This window comes from Magallana gigas, chromosome 5 (assembly GCF_963853765.1).
Source record: "Magallana gigas chromosome 5, xbMagGiga1.1, whole genome shotgun sequence".
In the NCBI taxonomy this organism is placed as follows: Eukaryota; Metazoa; Mollusca; class Bivalvia; order Ostreida; family Ostreidae; genus Magallana; species Magallana gigas.
This window is the reverse complement of record NC_088857.1, coordinates 53255133-53278785: the sequence shown is the minus strand read 5'-3', so window position 1 is coordinate 53278785 and position 23653 is coordinate 53255133. Positions and strand designations below refer to the sequence as shown.

Sequence of the window (23653 nt, the reverse complement as noted above, 5' to 3'; positions counted from 1 at the left end):
GCGACCTCCCTGTTTTTATCTAATCCGAGCCAGCTGGTTGTGTAAGTTCAGTGTTTTATAACTGATATATAATTATGTAAGGAGGCTATTGTGACGCAATTCGCCATGGCCTTTGTCCACAGTTTCAGCTAGCCTGTTTGGGGTAAGTAGGTTGACCCGCCAGGGATTTTTCCGTTCAGGGTAAATAATTTTAGGTCCATTGTTGTGTAAACATTTAACTAGAACTGATTAATTATCATGTGTTTTAACTGCACGTGGGGATACGAACTACTAGTATTATCATAGAAACTAGTACTGTTATTAATGTCACACATTAATTCAGTGATAATCAGATAATACTGCAAGGACTGTTTGTTTGTTTTATTGAGACGGTTTCTAGAGTCATTAAGAAGCTGTGTTATCACCGGAAACAAGTACTCGTAGTGTACCGAGTGCAGAGTGTGTAGTATAAATGCCTCGTTATTACATTATTAATAGAAGTAAACACAGCTGTGTTTGTAAAAGCACAGTTATTTCACATTACTCAGTTCCTATTATAATTTATCGATTGTTCATGAAGTGATAGATCCACAAGAATACTGTTTATACATGTACATTTTTATATAAATGTGAATTGTTTATAAATTATCTTTGTATTGTATTTTAGAGTGATACAAAGAAAATTGTCAAAAAATGCCTCTGCTAACAGAATGTGGTCACACAGACTCAGTCAAAATCGGAATCTTGGAGGTCCAAGGGGCTTTTCTTGAACATAAAATCGCCCTGCTGAAAGCAAAAGAAAAATTACAACTGGTCACCCCCATTGAAATATCTGAAGTGCGTCACCAAAGCCACGTGACCTCCAGTCTTGATGGGATAATAATTCCAGGGGGCGAGAGCACAACCATCAGCCTCTTCCTGAAAAGAACCAACATGGTAGAACCGTTGAAAAAATGGATAGAAGACAGGAAACACGTGACCTGGGGAACGTGCGCAGGAATGATAATTTTAGCGAAACAAAATGAGAATCAGAAAATAGGTGGGCAACCAACGGTAAGTTATTCATAAAATGCACTTTACAGATACAAAATCGAGAATAAATTGGTTAGGCTTAAGTGGTGTTGGACTTAACATCTTGAATAATTAAAATGGCCCACACTCAGTTGATGAAAATAGCTCTTTAGTACTTTGAAGTATTTATGAATTATTGAGCAATCGGTTTTTTAATTCTGGCTTGTGCGTACTACAGTTACTGTTATAGTACTTGATGATATTCTAATAGACAAATGTCTTTCGTGTTAGTCTATAGATTGATCACCAACCTTCCCTATTTGTAACATTCAAACTTCATAGAAAGGCTACTTAATGTAGAGATATCTCTAATTTAGTCATTTTAGTCATAAATGAAAATATCATAACTTATAGGACACAACACCGTAAAGTTATTATCATTTATATAATTGGTTTTTTTTTAATTATTCATATAATTATTTTATCATATGCCTGAAATAACCTGTTTCATGACCGCGAAAGACATTTCCCATTTGACTTATTACAACTCTTATGAGAATGATACGTATTCTCGTGGCCAAGGATCTGTAAAATTATTATTATCCCCTCGCGCAACTTGTTGCAAAGGGGATATAGCATCGCTGCTGTGCGTGTGTGTATGTATGTGTGTCTTCTTCAGCTTGGAAGCAAGATTTAAAGAAAACCCTTACACAAATATTTATCAAACTTCGTACACTTGTTTGGCATGGTAAAAGGACAAGCCCTAATAATTGTCAAGTCAATTAGTTGAATGCTTTTTAAGGCGTCAAGCTAATGCTCGGCAGCCTTCTAGCGACAGGAAACACGTGACCTGGGGAACGTGCGCAGGAATGATAATTTTAGCGAAACAAAATGAGAATCAGAAAATAGGTGGGCAACCAACGGTAAGTTATTCATAAAATGCACTTTGCAGATACAAAATCGAGAATAAATTGGTTAGGCTTAAGTGGTGTTGGACTTAACATCTTGAATAATTAAAATGGCCCACACTCAGTTGATGAAAATAGCTCTTTAGTACTTTGAAGTATTTATGAATTATTGAGCAATCGGTTTTTTAATTCTGGCTTGTGCGTACTACAGTTACTGTTATAGTACTTGATGATATTCTAATAGACAAATGTCTTTCGTGTTAGTCTATAGATTGATCACCAACCTTCCCTATTTGTAACATTCAAACTTCATAGAAAGGCTACTTAATGTAGAGATATCTCTAATTTAGTCATTTTAGTCATAAATGAAAATATCATAACTTATAGGACACAACACCGTAAAGTTATTATCATTTATATAATTGGTTTTTTTTTAATTATTCATATAATTATTTTATCATATGCCTGAAATAACCTGTTTCATGACCGCGAAAGACATTTCCCATTTGACTTATTACAACTCTTATGAGAATGATACGTATTCTCGTGGCCAAGGATCTGTAAAATTATTATTATCCCCTCGCGCAACTTGTTGCAAAGGGGATATAGCATCGCTGCTGTGCGTGTGTGTATGTATGTGTGTCTTCTTCAGCTTGGAAGCAAGATTTAAAGAAAACCCTTACACAAATATTTATCAAACTTCGTACACTTGTTTGGCATGGTAAAAGGACAAGCCCTAATAATTGTCAAGTCAATTAGTTGAATGCTTTTTAAGGCGTCAAGCTAATGCTCGGCAGCCTTCTAGCGATCGTCTGGATTGGCAATCGTCCAAAATTTCATGCTCTGCACCGCATTTTAAATGCGCATAAGAAATAAGTTCCTCAAAGTATTAAACGTATTACAAGATTTTTACTCCATTTATTCAACTACATTGTGTACAAAAACCCAACTTTGCCTCCCTGGTTATTGTCAACTCATTGCATAAGTATAAATTTGCTAAATCAAGAAAGGCGGATGAATACAATAAAGTGTAAACATTCACTAAATACTATTTTAGTTTATCGCTTACATTTTAATTGGAGAGCGTGCCCGATAGAATAAAATTTTATATGTAAATTTATTTGTTATCGGGCACGGTCTCCAAAATAAATGTAAGCGATAAGCGTATCTAGTGATTTTGTTGCAATAAATAAACACGATAATGCAGTTGGTTTGTTCAAGCATTTTAGATAGCACGTGTTGTGGATTTGTTTGTAAACAACCATACCGTTTCAAACGGGAATTGAAATAAATAAAAGTTTGTTTTATTATTATAATAAGCGACACACTGTTAATGTATTCAAATTATGAACCTGTGAAAATTGTTCAAAGACTATTTAAAGCAGAAAGAAAAAAAATTATTTTTGAACTGTGAAATTTCTTTGAATTTTCTAACCATGATCATGAGTTATTGTATTATAAACACATCACTATCTATTTTATAAGGAAATATACTGATTTTAGTTTTTAAAGCAGAACAAAACCTAATTCATTTACTTTTTAATTCTAATAGTATTTGATATACGACTATTAGTACAGATATTCAAATTATTGATATTCTATATAAAAGAAAGTGTCAGCTCGACGCTTAATAATTTTTGGATTTAAATTTAGTACATGTATAAACAAAACTTTTTTGTAGTAGTGGAGGGTTTGTACAATTTGGTCACCTCAATTGCATTTACATAACTGTATATTCGTAAATAATGCATCACCTACACAGTAATTCATGTCGCAAGGAGATGCTCCGCTTATCAGTGCCCTTGTTAGAGTTTGAAATTCAATGAACATTTATTTTCGTTTATCAAATCAACAATTAAATCGAATGAAATTGGTATTCAATGAATATTGAGTTAAAAATGTATTTATAATAGTTGTCTTCTTTTCTCCAGTTGGGTGTCATGGATACGGATGTCTCCCGGAACTTTTTTGGTCGTCAAGTCAACAGTTTTGAAGCAGACATAAGTCTTAGTGACAGTTTTTTGAAAGTGTGTCCGGGAGAGAAAACCTTTCACGGCGTTTTCATCCGAGCACCTGCCGTGGTTCAAACTTTTTCACCAAAGGTTGAAGTCCTTGCCTCTCTGAAACGAGCGGACATGTCCGAACCGGTGATTGTGGCTGTCCAGCAGGACAATGTAATGGCCACCGCCTTCCACCCGGAACTGACGGAAGACGTCAGGTGGCACCAGTATTTTATAGAGCGTGTCTACAAGAACAAACAGGCCATGACCGGAACATGATTAGGTTGTTCTAGATTTTTTAATGCAGTTACCTCTCTTTTACTACTCAAGAATTTTTACTTTTATTAAAAATTGTAATGTGTGGATTTAACAACGTTTTCTTTTATTTCGATAGTTGTGTCTTTTACAAAAATGAGAAAAAATACAATTTTTTTTTTATTTGCTGTCCTTACGAAACAATAACATTAAGCCATGTTTAAGGCTGAATATCCCTCTGATAGGAGAGAACACTTCTGTAGAAAATAATCTCACTTTGTTTCTGTTAATTCACAATTACTAAGGCATGTAACAACAAGGGAGGCGGTGCTTGGCCCCAATTTATGTTGGAATGTTGGAAGGCGACATTTATTTATATTCAAATTTAGAAAAAGAAAATATGAAGGGAAGGAACAGAACCCAAACTTTTGGCAGGGGGAAAAGTAAAGAAAATTTTACAAAAAATTGCGAGAAGCGAATCATATTCATCAAGATTTTTATGAGGAAATATTTACTTGTATACACCCCCTTCCCCAATGGATTATTTTTGTTAAAAACATAATTAAAGTTAACGTACTAGTTCAACACATGAACAGTACGTGTTTGATGTTTTAGGTCAGGGGATTTTTTGGTGAATTTTTTCTCTCTATTTATAGATCGTTCATAAAGATGAATGTATTCTATTTGGGAAAAATGTGACAATTGCAATCTCTAGACGTTAGTTAGTTATCGTCGTTTGAAACTTACAAAATAAAATTGAATAAGGGTTTTCTATTCTGAGAAAAAGATATGGGACAACAAAATTGAGAACAAAACCAATATCACATTTTATTCAAGACAATATATCCCTACACTGAAATCATACCAATTACCAATTCGATCCCCTATTTGTGTTTTTAAAAAATGCTCTGGTTCACATTTTTAGCATTTCTAAACCAAGAGGATTCTTTTACAATTATCTTATTCAAATTTAAAAACAGAAAACCCCCTTATGAAAAATTAGAAACTGGTAACAATAGCAATTTATCATTAACTGTATGATAAAATGTTAAACCTTCAATAGTCTATGATAAAGAAAAAACAACTCTTGCTGATTGAAGCATTTTTTTTTTTTACAAACCTATACAACAAAGTTCCTATTCTGAACTAAAAAGCAGCGCTTCATTATTTTTTTATATGAATTGGCAATGTATATTACTATACATTATATCATATTAGTTCATATTTTTGCTGCAGTAGTAAAATTTTGCTTTTTCTTATCACTATGTTTAGTTTTCTTTATATCATGACTGGACTTTGACCCGTAATTTGAATTACGCACATTTTTGTAATATGAATTCTCGGACTTTTTCGACAAGAATTTCGAGAAAACCTTTTATGAATCACGTTGTGTAATATTTAAAAATAGAATTGATTTCATCAAACTATGTATCGGTACTCGGAATATTTCAAAAATTGTATGGATCCAACCAATAATGAACTCTAGTCTCGTTCAACCAGATGCTTGGCTGTCTCTGTAAATCTCTAACGAGTAAAAGATACCAGATCACGTGATCGCTTTATGATGCGACCTCTAGCTATAGACTGACTCTCTGCTCGCCGAAGATGTACAGAGACAGCTGATGGTTGAACGAGACTATATTGAACGCTGGCGTAGGAATACATACCACTGCAAAAAAATTCTAAATTGTTCGTACTATTTCAAATCTGACAACTAGTATTTTCAAGGTATTTATAAATAAGTTCCCTTTAATAAATTGTTTCAGCGTATATTACATCGAATTTATCGATTATTTTCAAGAACTAAGTCTTGTCAGCGGTGATGATTTGTGCTTAGGTCCAAACACTGTTTCAGTTTCGGTTTGCCAGAGTAACTGCATAGGAGAGTTGAATAAAATCAACTACCAATCAAGAAACCCCTTCTGTAAGATAGAAAAGGGGGGGGGGGGGGTTGTACGGTAAGACGAAGTTGTTTGCAATTTAGAGGTTATCTTTTGTCTTGAACAGGTGTGGAAACATGCCGTTTTCTACCTTGGGTTTGCAAATCACTATACACGGAAAATAATCATATCGACTTAATCTAATTATACACAAGGAAAGAAACGTGTACATACATGTAAATGGATTGCATTGTATTTTTCAAGTTCGAGTTGTATGCCATTAATAACATGTACAGTTTCCCATGTTGTTTTGTGATGCAAAATAATTTCCTACTTCCATTTTTGTAAAGAATAAACACCTTAATTTAGTAATATAACAAGCTTATATGGTTAAAATAAGAGAACAACACTAATTATTTTAATATCATCTACCTAACTCTGATGTCAACTTGGAAAATCGGTAAGCGCGCTGTTTTTTTTAAAATAAAAAAAAAATCACATATTTTCATTAGTTTAATTTCATTCGAAATGATGCCTCCGTCTATCAGTACTTTCAGTACTTTGATTAACCAATGTTTTTTACTCGCACCGTGTTGACATTCGGAACTCTCGGGATTGTTCATTGTAATTGGAATGTGCTAGAGTTATCTCCCTATTTTCTTGGATGAACAGAATATATGTAGCAAATTTCCAATAAATATGTACACGTATTTCTATAATCTTTTCTGAGTTTATCCATGCAAATGTGATATTGTGGAAACATAAACTAAATAGCCTCCCGTAATTTAGCGTGAATGTAATGCGCCTGCGCAAGATTGTAAAATCCGAAAAAAAAAACCAGGTGATTTCCGGATGTGTTTTTAGAAAATTTCGTTGCTTTTTAATTAGCCTAGCTTGATTGAGAAGAAATAAAAACAAATTGGTAATCTTCAAGTACCAACGATGTTTAAAATATATAAAACAAAAGACAGTACAATACATTAAAATAAATTATCTAAGGCCAAAAATTCGAGTCTATTATTTTAATATAGTAGTATAGATTATACACATCAATTTTTGAAGAAAAAAAACAGCGCTTCATCACTTCAACTTCAGAGTCAAATTCAATAGATTCAAATGAAACTATTGAATTTGACTCTGATGAAAATCAATAACATTTTTTTAGAACAGAAATGGTAAAATTAATAGCAGAGGGATATTACACCTTAAATAAAGAATTAAGCTTTAATTGTTTCTTGTTTATAACTCTACGACTGACACGCAAATGGTTGATCATTGGAAATGCATTGGTAAAGAATGGAAACTATGAAAACAAAAAATAGAATTTGACCAAAATCGTGACCATGCTCCTTAACACCCAACAAGTAGCATGAAAAAATATTCTAGTTTTATGTTTACACCCGTGAAATAGTTTTTTTATTACTCACACAAAAGTGACTACATGATGTATAATACTTTTACTAGCTGGATAGTTTCTCTTTTATGGTTTAAGAAATCTGATCGTGTTCATAGACACTGACGAAGCCAGATCAGGATCTAACCAGTTCAAATCTAAACATACGCACACTTTGAATTTATGGAACACACGTTCAAACGCACTCAATGGCAATGTGACACCATCTATGTAAAAACCTAAAATAAATAATGTTTACATTCTAAATCGGCATTTTTATATACACTTAGTTTTGAGGCTTACTATGTATGAAGGATTAGTTCGTGATTGATTGAAACCGTAAATGTTACTTCAATGACGGCACGAGCTACAATTAAAGAATAAGGAATCATTCTTTGAGTTTTATGAGATGATAATTTCGGTCGGGAGGTGATCAAATCCAATAAAGCCCGAAGGGCTTGATGATAGATTTGATCACGCCCCGACCGAAATTATAACCTCATAATACTCAAAGAATTATTCCTTATTACTTATATTTATATGATTAAATATTTAAATACAAATAAGGAAATCCCGCTGGCTCCCCAATTATACGTCATTTGAAGTTATGGATTTTATAGTACAAAATTGATATGTAGAGTATACATTTTCCTATAAAATATTATTCAAAATACACTTGAATTGCTGATATGAAAATTTTTGGCATACATACATGTACATGTATATGTTTATTTTTAGAATCAATCATTTCAAAATTATAAAAATGATTTTATTACTGGACTCGTCCTTCAATGTTCAAGTTAGTTCAACTCCTTGCCATTCATAATCACAAACAATTGTGCCATCTCGCAATGTATCTGCGTGAGGCTGGTAAAAAACAGGAATGTCAGACTATTCGTATATCTAATTAATGTATTACCATTATTATTATTATTTACATAACGTTTTGATTTATTGATTTACAGTGACGTGTGCTTTGCTAGAGTGTATGGATATGTCTATAATTATGTACATATGTTACAACTGCTTATAATTCATACGGATTTTAGCAAATAAACAATACAAAGACCGACGGCATCCAAATATAAACATCCAATGCTTAAGTGACACTGAAGCAATGAAAATTTAAACAAAATTTTGAAAGTAACACAAGTCTACACGTTCAAGTTTTATTTAATCGTTCGTATACCGAAATCCAATAATTTGAACATTTAAACCAAATCGTTTAAAAAAGGCATGGAAAACAGCATGTATTATCAAATTAAACTTGATTTATTTTGTACACAAGTTCATAATGAAATTCATAATGAAATTATCGATACAATTATGAACCCTATTCAGAAACAACAGTATCAATGATCAATTTGAGCAGTTTAGGAGCAACAATTTATCAATTTGTCCTCATAAAAGTGGGATTTTCATTTCAATAATAAGACTGGAGGTCAGTCGCCCTGAAAGCGTCAAAGTTCTCACTCCATAAGGTTAAGGTCATCAAATCAACAGCTAGCTGACGTCATATATCTTATCTATACAACATGCTTAATAGTACAAACAATACAGCTACTGGTACCTTAACGTCTGTTCGTGTAGGAAGAATAATTAACATTGTTCAGCCAAGGTAAAAAAAAAAGTCTTTTCGCGGATATGATAATGCTGTCGCATTCTGTTTTAAAAACAGCTTCCAAAGAAATCATAATGAAATGAGTTTAATCATCCCGAGGGACAACACCATTTCTCAATAATATTCATGGAATATTGCATAATTAGCCTTTGCACTGAAATGCAGTGTTGCACGGCTTTATGAAATTATATGATTTTTAAAAATTGGTACAATATTGATGATTTTGGATTCACCCCCCATTTGGAAAATTCAAGATTTAGTATATGATGATATCCTATTGGATGAAATTTTCCAATTTCGAATAAAAATTCCAGGTATTAGCATTTTTTATTAACATCAAATTGAATGCAAAAGTTAAAATAATCTAAACTTGGTTTGAGAGTATTTCACCGTAATTTCCCGAGCAAAAGGTCTGTTTCCAGGAAAAAGGATTTGTGTATGACTTTGTTGTATCAAAATCCAAGTTCATAATGAGTAGTTTGTAACGTCATTTTAAAACAATAAATTATAGACTCTCAAAGTGGAATCTTCTTTGTGTACATTAAATGTTTGTACGAAGAAATATAGAAAGAAAAGAAATTGATAGAAAGAAACAATGATGAAAAATATAGAATAAAGAATGTGAATGATATCGAAGACCCAAAGTGAGGAAATACGTGGGAATGTGAAAACGGTAGTTTGTGCTGACATTACGCGTTGTTATCCAATACAAAGAATGGGGAAATTGGCTGAGGAAATTGGCTTTGAAACGCGTAAGAAAATTACTCTTAAAAGATTTTGGAATACCAAGATAATGCCCTCCCTATAGTACCATTCCCATAGGTGCATTTTAATATATTCAGTGCCTATGTACTAGACTTTATCAGAAAGGTGAATACGTATAGACAGTAAGTTCAAGGATTCCTAACATTAACCACGTCTGTGTAATGTGAAGGTTTTCGGAGTAATAGAAGACCGACGAGATATCGCGTGTTCGGGCTCTTCGGAAACACATCCCACAATGCACAAAACAAAGTATTAAAGGAATTAATTCTCGCGTGATTTTCATCAGTTACGCCGAGACCTTTGGACTAATCCTCATGTTGTAGCAGTTACGGCACCTGTAGTTTGTGCTGACATTACATGTGGTTATCCAATACAAAGAATGGTGAAATTGGCTGGGGAAATTGGCTACGAAACGCATAGAAAACAGAAACTTACTCTTAATTTAAGGTACTTCACTACACCGAGACTTATACTTTTTAAGACACTACGTCACAAGATGGCGATTTAAATGTTTTGTTAATCTGTTTGTATCAATCGATTCACATGTATATCGTCATAGCTCAGTGGTTAAAGTATCAGGCTTGTGAACTGCAGGTAATGAGTTCGAATCCACCTGGGGCTTTTGTTCATGTTTACTGAATGATATTTTTGAAAATATCGTTTTCATCTAAAATTGTACATTTTTTCGCCTCTTTGATATATATAATTCTTATCCATCATTCTATCTATCATAATCAAGTAAATTTCTGCTGATTTGAGAAACTATTTCAAGGTGTAGTGAGGTACCTTAATTAACAGTGTTTGGAGTATTGCCCCTCCCTATGGTACCATCCCCATAGGTACATTTTGATATATTCAGTGCCTATGTACCAGGCTATATCAGGAAGATGTGTCCCAAATATTATCTAAAACTTCAAAGCAGCACACAAAAGAAACAAAGAGACTCTTAAATTATTGATTTTTCAACAACAAAAATTATTCTCGTTTGCAAAATTTTAAATTTTTTTGCAAGATACCGGTATATCGGTTCAAGTATATTCTTTGTATTTTTAAAGTTCTTACAGATTTTTGTGCAAATCAAACTTAAATTCAAAAAAGGTAGATATCGATGATTAAGCAAACGCTTCTTCATCTTTTGCATTGTTCGTTGCTTTAAAACCCATTTGAAACTCTCAAGAATTAAGGCATTTCATTGTTCTTGAAAATGAACATTGCAGAAAAATAGATATACTGAGAAAAGGCCTAAATGCATTGAGGGCTGACTGCCATAATATATAAACAGTTGTTGTAGCCTTTAAGATGTATCTGGCAAGCAATTGTGTCTCATGTTAGCTTTACGTAATTTCAAGATATTAACCTCAAGTGAAATCACGTGAGCTTTTTTCACATGAATTCATGCGAGGCACAATCGCTGGACACCACAAGAAAGAAAGAAATCTGTACCTTCGAATTGTTTGTAACATAGTGATCGGAAATGAATATGTTTAACACACTTTGATTACATCATGTGAATAATTAAACGTGGGTTTCAAATGTAACTATGAATGGAAAAATAGCTCTCTTTACGCTTTATGCCTTGAAGATAGCGATCACTGCAGAAAGAAATTACATTACTCATACCCGATGGTGCAGTATACATGTAGCTAGAGTTTCAAACCATCACCAAATCATTTACTCGTAGTCAACCAGATACAAATAATAAATATTTTTGAAATGAACATAGACTCTGAACAATGCGATTGAAGCAATTTTAGATTAGTGAGTAGATACCAGTAATTAGTCATAACATTGTAAACCGTTTTTTTATTAAATGCACAACGGGCTACACGTGTAATCCTGGATTTACGATTTTAATGAATGTAAATTTAGTGAATGGTTATAACAATGCTACTTTATGAGGATCCTCCCAATGTCCTACTGATTTTGAAATTAAGACTTGTATGACCGACCTGAATATTTTTGTTTTTATTTGATAGCATATGAGCTGATAAGCAGTGTACAAATCATAATGGAGTCGAAAAAATATGCACATTTTAAATGATATACAAAAACTGTGAACCAATGTAAAGATTCAAAGGCAACAAACAAACCAGTGTGTCCGTCCCAGTGAGTTCATAGGTATCCATCATAGATAAGTCAACATTTAAGCAGGAAAATAATGTTTTAATTTTTCATAAAGGTAAATACTTTCCAGTCTGATAACAATAATCACATTGTATAAAAGTTAATCATGTAGCTAGGATTTTATCTCAACAAAAACATTGTTCAAAACTGTTACATGTTGAAATTAGTCCAACAAACATAAAATTGTAAAAATTGAGAAACATCAAACAGTAATTTTTTTTCTTTGTTTGAAAAAAAAACCAGGGACTAGATTTTGGAATTTTTATGGAAACTTTTAACCTTTAAGTGCAATCTCAATTGTCTTCTTTTAACAGAGACTAGATTTTGGAATTTTTATGGAAACTCTTAACCTTTAAGTGCAATCTCAATTGTCTTCTTTTAACAGAAATGAGAATCGATTTATATACAATATTTTTCCCAAATGGCGAGATATATAAACATATATTGTCTTTCTCCTTTATAAAAAGGACAAACAACTATGTTTAAATCAATAAGTTATAATAAATAAGATCAATATCAACAATCTCTGTAACAAAAAGTACACGGTATCGATAAACAATTTGAACCGCTCGCTTATGGCAGCCATACTTCCACTCGGAATAATAGATTACTTAGACATAAGTCACTGGATATTTGCAATTATTTCAAATTCAAATTGGGAAAAAACTTTCTTTGAAAATTTACACCATATATTTGCAACTTGCTCGGGTTCTTTAAATCAGAAAAGTATCTTTAAAGGGACTTGGACACGATTTGACTTTAAACTTTCAAATTTTATTTTTCTATTTTTAATGTTTATAATGATAAATATAGAAGTTTATAATGCTATGTCAGAATTTGAAAGTCAAATATCAAGTTATAAGCAAGATACAGAGTTCCTAATTCTTTTTTGGTAAACAAAGCTCGAATATTGTCATTTTTTACATATGTGTTGTATTAGTGTAAAATTCAATCAAATGTATCTTTCTTTTGTTTAAAATAGTATTTATGAAGATAATGAACTAATTTAAATTGTTTTACATGTCATTTTTGTCTAAGAAATAGTTATTCTCAACATTACATTTTTTGTAAACAACTATAAGACTGGAGCTTTGTTTACAAAACAATGAATTCTTACATCTGTATCTCGCTTGTAACTTGACTTTAACATTCAATATTTTGGTCAATCATTTAAAATGCACCAGTAAACCATTTTATACATATAAAGTATAAATACAGTTTTTGATCTAAAATCGTGTCCAAGTCCCTTTAAAGTATATCAGAATATACTAGTATTACATGTAATGAAATGGTGGCGTAATATTTCCCTTTCATGAAATCCCAAGATTGAACTAAATCCTTTCCAACAGCCATGCATCTGTTTTTCATTCCAACATGAACATGGATTATTTTTCTGTTTTCATTGATGCTCTGGATATTTTAAATCACGTAAATGTCTACATTTGTCTATTTAGATGGAAATAAAACGCCATTCATACATTTTTCAAACATGATAGTCTGGAACAAGATGGATAATGTTACTCTCAGAGTTAAACGACTCGTGCATTTCCGGGCTGACATTTTGCAAGCATACCTTTTCACTTGATTATTTTTTTAAAATAATGTTTAAAAATGAAAACAAAAATGAGACAGATTCTAAAACTCCTCATTGTAAGCAAGAGGCAGTTGTCTTTCGCATGCGAAAGTCTCTCACTCTAATTAGATCTAGAGTTGTCGTCCGTTGTGCCGTTTTGCACAACTGTCGGCGCTAGAAAAGACCTCATTCCGAAGAATGTCCGAATCACTTTCTGTATCCGACCAGCAGTGTTTGGTTGGTTTTCCATTATTAGAACGAGGCTGTCATTTTATGGCGTTATTGAGAAGGAAAAAAAACTATTTCCAGATATCGGAAAACTCGAGCACATACTCAAACTCGTCTCGCTCCACACAACCATCACCTAAAATTAAAAAATAAAACAAATGATTTTGTTACTTTTCATAATCAACGTTATCTTGTTGGTTTCCCTTGTCGCTTAAAACATCGATATAGATTGCCGTTTTCTGTCACGATGTGTAAAATAACATTGTTTATCTGATCAACAATATGCACGAAACAACAATCATCATTCGTAAGGTTTATCATTTGTTGACATAGCGGGATCAGACTCCGGGCATGCAAAGTCAAATTCATACCACGGCGACAGATAGGAAATATTAGATAATGGATCTGAATGCATGTACTTTACCGTGAAGATACAAACAGTCCCTACCATTCAGATCGAACATCCGGAACATTTCAGTGATAAATCTGTGTTTGGTTAAGAACTTCCGGGAATGGTGGCGGAACCTTGAGTTGAGGTTGGTTTCTAGCTCGCCTCTCTTGTCCCACCTAACACCAAGAGCACCTGTTGATTAAAATGAAATCAAAGTAAAAAAAATGACAGAGTTTTCATTATTTATGTGTGTGTGTGTGGAGGGGGGGGGGGGTAAATTCGTAGTTGTTCACTACATCAGCTATACGAATTTTATCAACCATTCAATGATTTAAAATTCATTTCTATTTTCGTTTCTTTTTGTTCTCATCAGATCTGCAAAAAAGCACACATTGCCAGGACCAGAGGCTTTTGAACCGTCACATTAACCAAGCAAGGTGTCATTTAACTGTAAATATAAACCCCGTAAAGATTCTAGAATAAAGGTCAGACAAGATTGGTAAACTTAGATAGTCTCTTTATTTTCGTTAGTTTGATACCCATCGGGCCACTAGTCACAGAGTGCTTACTGAGCGCAGCACCAGGCAATTAAGCCAATAATACAATTCTAGTGACTATATATACCAGCCTAGAATGACAGTAAGATCGGTGATAGCAAAAAACCCGGGTCTTAGTCGTCACAAACGCGTCATTCATGGCTATAACGACCAACGCCACAGGCATTGGCAATTTCTCCTGGGAATCCTCGATTGTTGCTCAAAATCTGAAAAGTTAACCTTCACGCGTCGACGCCTTTGCGTCGTTTTTTGCTCAACTGAATATTTTTTTTTCAAGAACTACATTGCTGTCTGATTTCTCATCTTGCTGTCAACCTTAGAAAGGCATGTGATCCACAGAGTAAGGTAGACGAAGAATGTCATAAAAACGAATTGGATACTAACCAGCGTAGGAGGACAAACAAATTTAAAACGTAGTTTCCTTTGAAAAAAAGTGTCGTATTACAAAATCGTTAAAATCGAAGACAAGAACTATCTCTTTTTTTGACAAACAAATTATTATTTTTTTTTCATTTTTAACGAATCATTGATTGTATACGATCTGTATGAGATGGAGTTTATAGTTCCCCGCGCCTAATCATATTTTGATTCCTTCGTTGGATCGGCATTAAAAGTTTGAAATTAAAAATCCTTTCAAACAGAGACTCAACCTTTACTCGAGCACTTCCGCAGTTTGATGGGTGTTGCTTCTACCAATACTGTGAAAAACAGACAAAGCCATTAGCGGCTTGGTCGCCTCTTACCATTAGCTACACATAATGGACCAGAGTTGTCGGAGGAGATGTTGTAATATAGAACTCACCGGGATTCATATTTCACGCTTCTCTAAGGTTTATTTAAAATGTGCTATTTATAAGGACAATTGCTCAAAAATACAATGAAGATATCTTCTACAATTTCGTATTATTTGAAATGTTAGAGAGTAAGCATCGATTTCCATTGTGTGGAATCTGCCGAACTTGATAAACTCTCAGGGTTTCATGCTAACTTAGGTTCGACTACAATAGAGTTTGGACTAGAAAAAAAAAGCAAAAATGTTATGGCCAAACCGATTTTTTCTAGAAACAAGCTTGTCAACAAAATGATCCACAGGATTCTTTGCATAAGCTGCAACGCGCTGTTTCGCTTCATGGATAAAAACCATTTCAGCAATAAACTTCTACTCTCCTAACGAATTTTTTTCTGAGTCAACACTTTATATGCATTACTTGAATAATAAGTATATCCCCCTAAACACATTGATAAAAAATTCTAAATTCTAGACTTAATTGACTTTCCGGTATTTCTAGAAATTAAATAACGTCGTCTTTTTCGCTGTTGATTGTTTTTAAGATGTCCCATTAACAACAAATTAATTACTTAATTTAATCAGTGCCGGGGATAGCAACTCAGACGAGAGCTGTGTAATGGCGCGAACCGCCGCCTCGCCAGTCCCGCGGGTACTACAAGCTACAAACTAGGGCTGTAAGATTGAACCATATATCCCTTTAAAGTAGAAAATTGCGATCAATGTCTTAGTGGGTGCGTAAAAAGCTTCATGGAGCGAAAGATGAAGCAATTAGACATTTAGGCAGTTTATGACCTTCTACAGTTTGTAACAGACAAGTTTTATCTATTTGATACTAACGACATTATGCGATGTAATTAACACGGGGCTCATATTCTTCTGTTATTTATAGATTGTACTCAGTTCGAAGAATTATCGTCTAAAACCTTTACAGAGAGAGAGAGAGAGAGAGAGAGAGAGAGAGAGAGAGAGAGAGAGAGAGAGAGAGAGAGAGAGAGAGAGAGAGAGCCGACAAATATACGCACCGAATGCAAGGAATTAAATAGAACTGAATAAATTAAAAACCAATTCTTGTTTAATCAGTAAAAAAACAACCGAATGACTCACAAAAATTCCTTTTTATTTCATATTTGAGTATTGCCATTGGTAAGAAAAATAATCGTTAGTTGTATTTAGTTAATCGAGTAAATAATCCAATGAGGGTCGTATTTCAAATGATTTCGAAATCTGTTCAAATAACGAGATAAAAATTGGATATTGACATCAAAGGAATATTAATCATATAAACCTGTATATTGAACTGTCTACAAAACAATTCTTATCCATTTAATTCATCAATTTTAATTTTTCTTTTATACACAAAAGAACGAAAATGTAACATGCAATTCGGACGTGAAGCATCTTTTTTAAACCAAAGTATAATGTTTGAATTATATTATAATAAGTTCAATGTGTAGAGCTATAGAAAAAAACCCCTCTAAATCTCGATATCTTCAAACATATAAGATTATTAATGTATTTTTTTTCTGTTTGATTTAAATATATAAAACCTTGTTACCTTTGTAATTTGATTGTAATGTTTGATTCAAATATATAAAACCTTGTTACCTTTGTAATTTGATTGTAATGTTTGATTCAAATATATAAAACCTTGTTACCTTTGTAATTTGATTGTAATGTTTGATTCAAATATATAAAACCTTGTTACCTTTGTAATTTGATTGTAATGTTTGATTCAAATATATAAAACCTCGTTACCTTTGTAATTTGATTGTAATGAGGGGATGGCATTTTTTCTGGATTTCTGCATGTTTGGAAGATACAAAGAGAAGGTGGGTCCTACCACCGTAAAAATGAGGCACCAGCAGTAAAGGAAGGCGCACTGTTGCATATCTGTAAGTACAAAACACGTGACATTACATCCAGAAACAACACGTGACATCACATAAAGAAACAACACGTGACATCACATCCAAAATATTTTTTGACATTTAAATGAATAAATACATTTATCACAAACCATTGGTCAATATACTAAATAATGATAATTTAAATAATGACACACGAAACGTTCCTCAATTGTATTTAATTTTCCATGATATATTATTCAAATTTTTAAAATCTAAACCTGTTAATTACAACAAAAAAAAACTCGGGGTACATTATCAGGCTATATTTGGGGCTAGATTATTTTGGAATTTAACTTAAAATAACATGCAAAATGCATTTGAATGCTTATAAATAAAGTCATTATGATAGTATACATTTTCTTCATGGAAATCTTCACATTTTGGAGATAAGGAAAATAGAAATTAATGGAAGATAGGTCGAGTCTTAACTGACGGATACATCAAAAGATCTTGCAATGCGATTGTCTCCTTGATTGTTCTTTGTAATACCAGAATGACTAAATGTTTTAATTTATCACTGCATACTCTCAAAGTTAAATGCGGTTTGTATTTGTATGAACTAATGGGATATAATGTATACAGTTGTTAACAAATTAACACGAGTCAAATACATGTATCTCTCTCTCTCTCTCTCTCTCTCTCTCTCTCTCTCTCTCTCTCTCTCTCTCTCTCTCTTATTTGATAATATATACACTACATGTCGACTACATTTATTGGTGGTATGCATTTTCAATAAAAATATTAATTGATATTTAAACACATCAAGAACAGTGAAGAACTTAGAAATGCACGCCGTTGTTTAGGACTGAACAATTTCTTTTTCTTTTAAAAATCACCAAAAATTTAATAGATTTAATAGACATGATTTGATGATATTTTTGACACAGTAAGTGTGGAAATTTTGCCTTTCACTTGTTTTATATGCCTCGAGAATTTTAATGCTTTTACCTTTGGAGAACCTATAGCTAACGGTTTTTGCCGAGTGACTTACCGCTAGTATACAAACAATCGTATGTCCAATATCATAGTACCCATCAGCAGCTTATATACCAGTAGCATCAAGAATGTCAGTACCGTGAGACAATCTAACTGGGACCATGACAGCAGTGTCAACAAAACGCCATAGAACTAAACCCCTATATCTCCCATTCCCAGAGGAACTACTTTGTCAGGCTCTAATTAAGGAAAGTCGCGGATGTCACCAAATGATCGCTCCCATCACGTGACTTAACTATCCTCCGTGAGAGCGCGTAGTAACACACCAGTTCCTCTCTAGATGGTAGAAACAAAGTGGAACAAACTCTAACTCAGGAATTCTTTCAACCCCTCACTTCTGGCGTGACCCAAAGACCGGAAGTTCTAGGTACCTAATCATAGGTCTTATTCTATGATAATATAATAAACCATTAAAACTTGAAACAAAAGCCGAGCATTGTTAATTAAGTTACACACAGGATATTGCATGACAGCGCAACGTTTCTGTGAGACCGATTGATAAAACCAGGGGGCGATACTGATTCATAAATCCATAAGTTTAGAGTATGACACCGACTAATCAATTGAAGTTTCAATTTGTCTCGGGGCTTTTTGCTCGTTGTAGCAGAGATCAGAGGAATCGCTCGCCTGTTGTTCTCTTATTAAACAAGCAAATCAACCTATGTACATGTATTGTTCAAAACAAGTATGTGATCAACGACCTCAGAATCCATGCACGCGCAGTTAACTGTGGACTGTTGCTAACAAATCAAACTTGTTTAACATGTAACATATTGCTTTAATAAAAATTATGATATCTAATTTCATTTTTTTCAAGGTAGCGTTGCAAAAATTTATTCTACGGAGAACATCTTTATTATTCATAAGATTATGCTTAATTTGATGTATCTGCTTCGTGGATTCCCAAGAGTTGTCTGTCTATACTCAGCTTGTTTAATTGTTAGATACTGATCATTCCTCACATAATTACGTAAAATATACAAAGTTCATTTTATCTTCTTTTTTTCTCGTATATGATGTTAACCGGAATAGTTAATGAAATCGTACTGTGGTGTCACAAAATCGAAATAAATATATTGACAAGTGCAGTGGACAAGATTTAATCGGATGAGAAGATACATCTATCTGAAGCTTTTTGGCTCGTAGTAGCGGAGATAAGACCTTACAATATGAATATATCAAATATGAAATATACAATAACCAAAATACCCCAGACAATTTCATAGGGACGCATGGTTTGTTTCAGACCATGAGTCAGCATTTATTTTATTTTATTCTTTACTTTTTTATTTTCTTTTAGCAGTTTATTGGTCCCCGTTGACTTGGATTGATTAAGGGCGAAATTGATAGAGTTGCAAGACTTAGTCTGCAATAGCGTCATCACTTACCACCTTAACCACAGAAATAGACGGGATCTGATGTTTTACGAGAAAAAGTTGTTTTGTTTTCTCTTTTATACAGTTGATTGTAAACGTGCATTACTTATAAGTAGAATACACTGACTAAGAAGAAAAACAAGTGTAATTATCGTTAAACACTTCAAGGGTTGAGCACTTTACGCAGTCCCGGAGATCAAGGTAAAAGTCCAGTCCCGAAGAAAACCGGGGGGGGGGGGGGGGGGGGTCCGTTTCCCCTTCTCCTTCCTAACTCTCCCACTTTTTGAATGGTGATAATATATAAATCTTTTTAAGCACTTTTTGGAATATCATGAGTTCATGCCCAACCCAACTGGTTCACGTGACCATTTTTCTGAAGAATATTTCGCGTCAACTCGCTGGATCGAACTTCATGCGGAGTTAGTATTTGTCTTTGCTGTATTTTAATGGTGAAAAAACTAAAGACATTTCACACATCCGAGTTTCCAGTATGTTCGTTTTGCAAAACGTGACGGTTTTTTACAGCAACAAGCAAACAACCTCTGGATTATTCCAAGTTTGTGAAGTATCAACCAAAATACTTAAAGTCCTGCACGCAATTCTTGTCTCAGCTATCCTTTTTACAGAGAGAAATGCTTGGTGATTTTTATTGCCGTGTATATAACTGTTCAAAGCCACCAATTGCAACACCTAGGAAATGTATGTATTGTGCTTTTACATGTATTAACTCAAAACACTTTATACACCAGAAGAACAGCGAATCTCTTGCAACTATACCGATAAGTTAGTATGTATCCATAACGACAGGAAGAATCGTAAACCTGTGAGGCATGCAGGGGCGATAATGAACGTCCTTTGATTGTACAAAATAAAACAGACCTCTTGTTTTATTTTAAGCTTAAAACTAGCGTGAGTAACCATTAACGCATTGCAAGCACAACTCTTTTCTCTCAGTCATCATCACCCCCTCAGACAAGACTCAAAGAGGCTTTAACAGGTGCTCTCTTTAACTCTGAAATAGAGTGAGTCCAAAACACGGTTAATATTAATGACATTTCAGCGTCAGTCATTTGATGTCTTACTTCATTTTACTTTTTAGCTGCGTCTTTCATGTTTTCTTTGCATAAGGCATTTTTTTTTAAATTATTGATGATAAACTAATAAATAATGAAAAGTGCAAACAAGGCTTTTTAATTATCATTTGACATTTTCTTGTTTTGATAGCAATCGATTGTACTGTTTTCGTTATAAAAGGTTGAAAAGGAGCTTTGATTATAATTGTGGTGACTTCAAAATGTTTTATTCAAGTGTCAGATGACAGCCATATTAGATAACACGTGCTCATATGAGAGACACATATTTTCATTCATTGAAACTATTTATCTTTGCTAGTGAGAACTATTCTAGGTAAAGTGAAAAAGAATAAAACTGATTTGTTAAACTAATAAACTAATATGTGTAGCAAGATCGATTGCAGTTTTTCTTATCTATTTGAAGTTATGGTGATTTTAAAGTTTCTACATGCAAGTTCATCTGTTTCCTAACTGCTTTATTTTCTAATAAAACTGGAGCCTTATAAAAAGTACAAAGTGATGTGTTGTCATACATCTGGAACACTAGTTCTTCGTGGCCAAAGTTAGATATACGTTAGGCCAGTTGTTTGAAGGACAGCATCATAACCTAATGGGACAACGTACCCTATTTTATTTCCTATTTTCTTCCAATGTTTTTCATTTAAATAGTGCCTCTGTATTTTTACAAATTTGCCAATAGCCAACTTTTCCAATCATTTATAATTAATGTTAAGGAATACATATAAACCAAGTTTTAAATACTTAATTTCACATTCATTTACATATTGCTATATTGCTATAAGACGCCTATGCTGTTCTATTATAATTATAAATGTCAGCCTTTGGGTAAAATCCTTATTGAGATTATTATAACCTCAAAACACAAAAATTTACCAAAGACCGATTCAATAATAATACAAATCAAAATTCCACCTATTCCTGAGATTCCAAGGAAGAGTCTAATCGCCCAAGGGAGGTCATTCTTTATTTGTAAATTAAATCCGACATAACCGGAAATGAATGTATGTCATTTCCGATCGCAAATTCTACCCAAGGAACTCTATCTCGGAAACCAATTTTTCCTGATTTGTTATGACACTTAGAACATATAACGAGAACAATCGATGTCCTAAAGGATATATATTAAAAAAATAATCGAATAAAAATACATTTGAAGATTTAAGTGATAATATTTTATTTGTCCTATAGTTTTGCACTCTTTGTGTCGTGCATTAACATCGCATATCTTAATACCTCCTTCTATGACATCTTACCACTCGTTGAGATAAATCTTTACTTTATACTTCTATTTAAAGACTTGTTGCGAATCGGAGATTAATTGGACTAGGTTTATTGTATATTTGTTGGGGGGGGGGGGGGGGGTCATGAAAAAAATTATCAATGTTTTAATTCGATTATTCAATTGCAGTCAACCACTGCAATTTCATACAATCATTTATCTCAAAGTTTAAATTACACATCGTCTAATTTTACAGGTTTTCAAACACCGTCCCTCTCTCATCAAATAGTTGATGGGAAACCTTTAAAGCACATCAGAACGTTATAGGATACAATATTTTCAATCTGCTTCATTCATAAAACCTTGCATTTCCAATCTAGTGTTTGGCAAGGTTCCTTGCTCCAAACCGGGTTGTTTTATGTGAAGTTCCATTCGTAGATACTTATTGGGTTTACGGGGTTATTTTACGGGGGAGTGTAATATAATGTGATTTGGTACAAGGGATCAAAATGCGTCTGGCAATTTGACTTCTTTGCTTCTTCCTATTGTGTGAACGTAATATTCTCAATACTAGTACTATATAATTGTTGCTGTTAGTTGCAGGAAGCAATCTTGGGCTCCATACTTTAAGGAATATTTCATTGCTTATGTGTTTATTATATGTATGTTTTATTGTATCTGAATCTTATGGCTATATCAAGAACATATTATGAGAAAAAAGTACGAGGGGGACATATAACTGGGTTAGGAACTTATTGGAATCACAGCTGGATGCACGGAAAACGGACAATGAAATATAAAAAAGACAATTTATGGCAACGATTACACAATATGGATTATCCATCAGATTAAGGCTTTATTACAAAACAACAGTCATATTTCGTGAAAAGAGGTAAACATTTTTTAACTTTCATTTGCGGATTGTTGAATGATTTGATTTTGAGGAATCGTAGTGATTATTTTATATTACAAGCATGTTTAAACATTTCATAAGAACGTAGAGATAAATGGCGACTAAATGAACTCTCTAAAAAATTTTTACTTTCTAAACGTCAGAGACAAAAAGAGAGTAATGACTTTCATTATTCGAATTCTGAAAAAATATCAAAAAGATAGAAAGATGATTAAAATTACTGACACAAACAAGAAGACAAACCATCAAAGTAACTGGCTCACAATGACGCGGATCTCATTGCCTAGTAGATTGGCATTTTTGACGTCATTATGAAATTGGGTCGGCCGAAGTTTGCGGAGATAATTTTTATTTTAAAAAAAATGTTTTCATCAGATTGCGGTTTTTAATATTTCATTTTTGAAAATTCCGTCTTAAAATACAAGCAATTACATGATTGGTTTCTAAATTATGCATTGATTTGACCTGAAAGATTTAATTTGGAAACTGACAATAAATGCAAATAACGTTGAATGATAAGACTTACATGAGAAATCAATGCAGCCTTCACAATACTAACTAATTCCTAACTTCTAAATGAAGCTAATTAAAAGACCGTTAACAGTTAATAGATTAGGTTTTTCTTTAGTGTACTAGGATTTACAGACCAGTCCTCCATCAGGGCTACTAATGG

General features: G+C 33.2%; 2 protein-coding genes across 2 annotated transcripts; one reads left to right on the top strand and one right to left on the bottom strand.

The window, feature by feature from the left end:
- Positions 1-2: 2 nt before the first annotated feature.
- LOC105317985 (pyridoxal 5'-phosphate synthase subunit PdxT) lies at positions 3-4263 on the top strand. The gene is made up of 3 exons (XM_011414829.4): positions 3-142; positions 647-1032; positions 3830-4263. Exons 2-3 carry the CDS (start codon positions 673-675, stop codon positions 4175-4177), a joined length of 708 nt encoding a protein of 235 aa, XP_011413131.3. The 5' UTR covers positions 3-142; positions 647-672; the 3' UTR covers positions 4178-4263.
- A 7697-nt stretch (positions 4264-11960) lies between these two features.
- Positions 11961-18393, bottom strand: LOC105318014 (uncharacterized). Its single transcript, XM_066083513.1, has 4 exons — positions 18374-18393; positions 17231-17365; positions 14186-14320; positions 11961-13873 (listed from the first exon to the last, which is right to left on the bottom strand). Exons 2-4 carry the CDS (start codon positions 17361-17363, stop codon positions 13809-13811), a joined length of 333 nt encoding a protein of 110 aa, XP_065939585.1. The 5' UTR covers positions 17364-17365; positions 18374-18393; the 3' UTR covers positions 11961-13808.
- Between the last annotated feature and the right edge of the window lie 5260 nt (positions 18394-23653).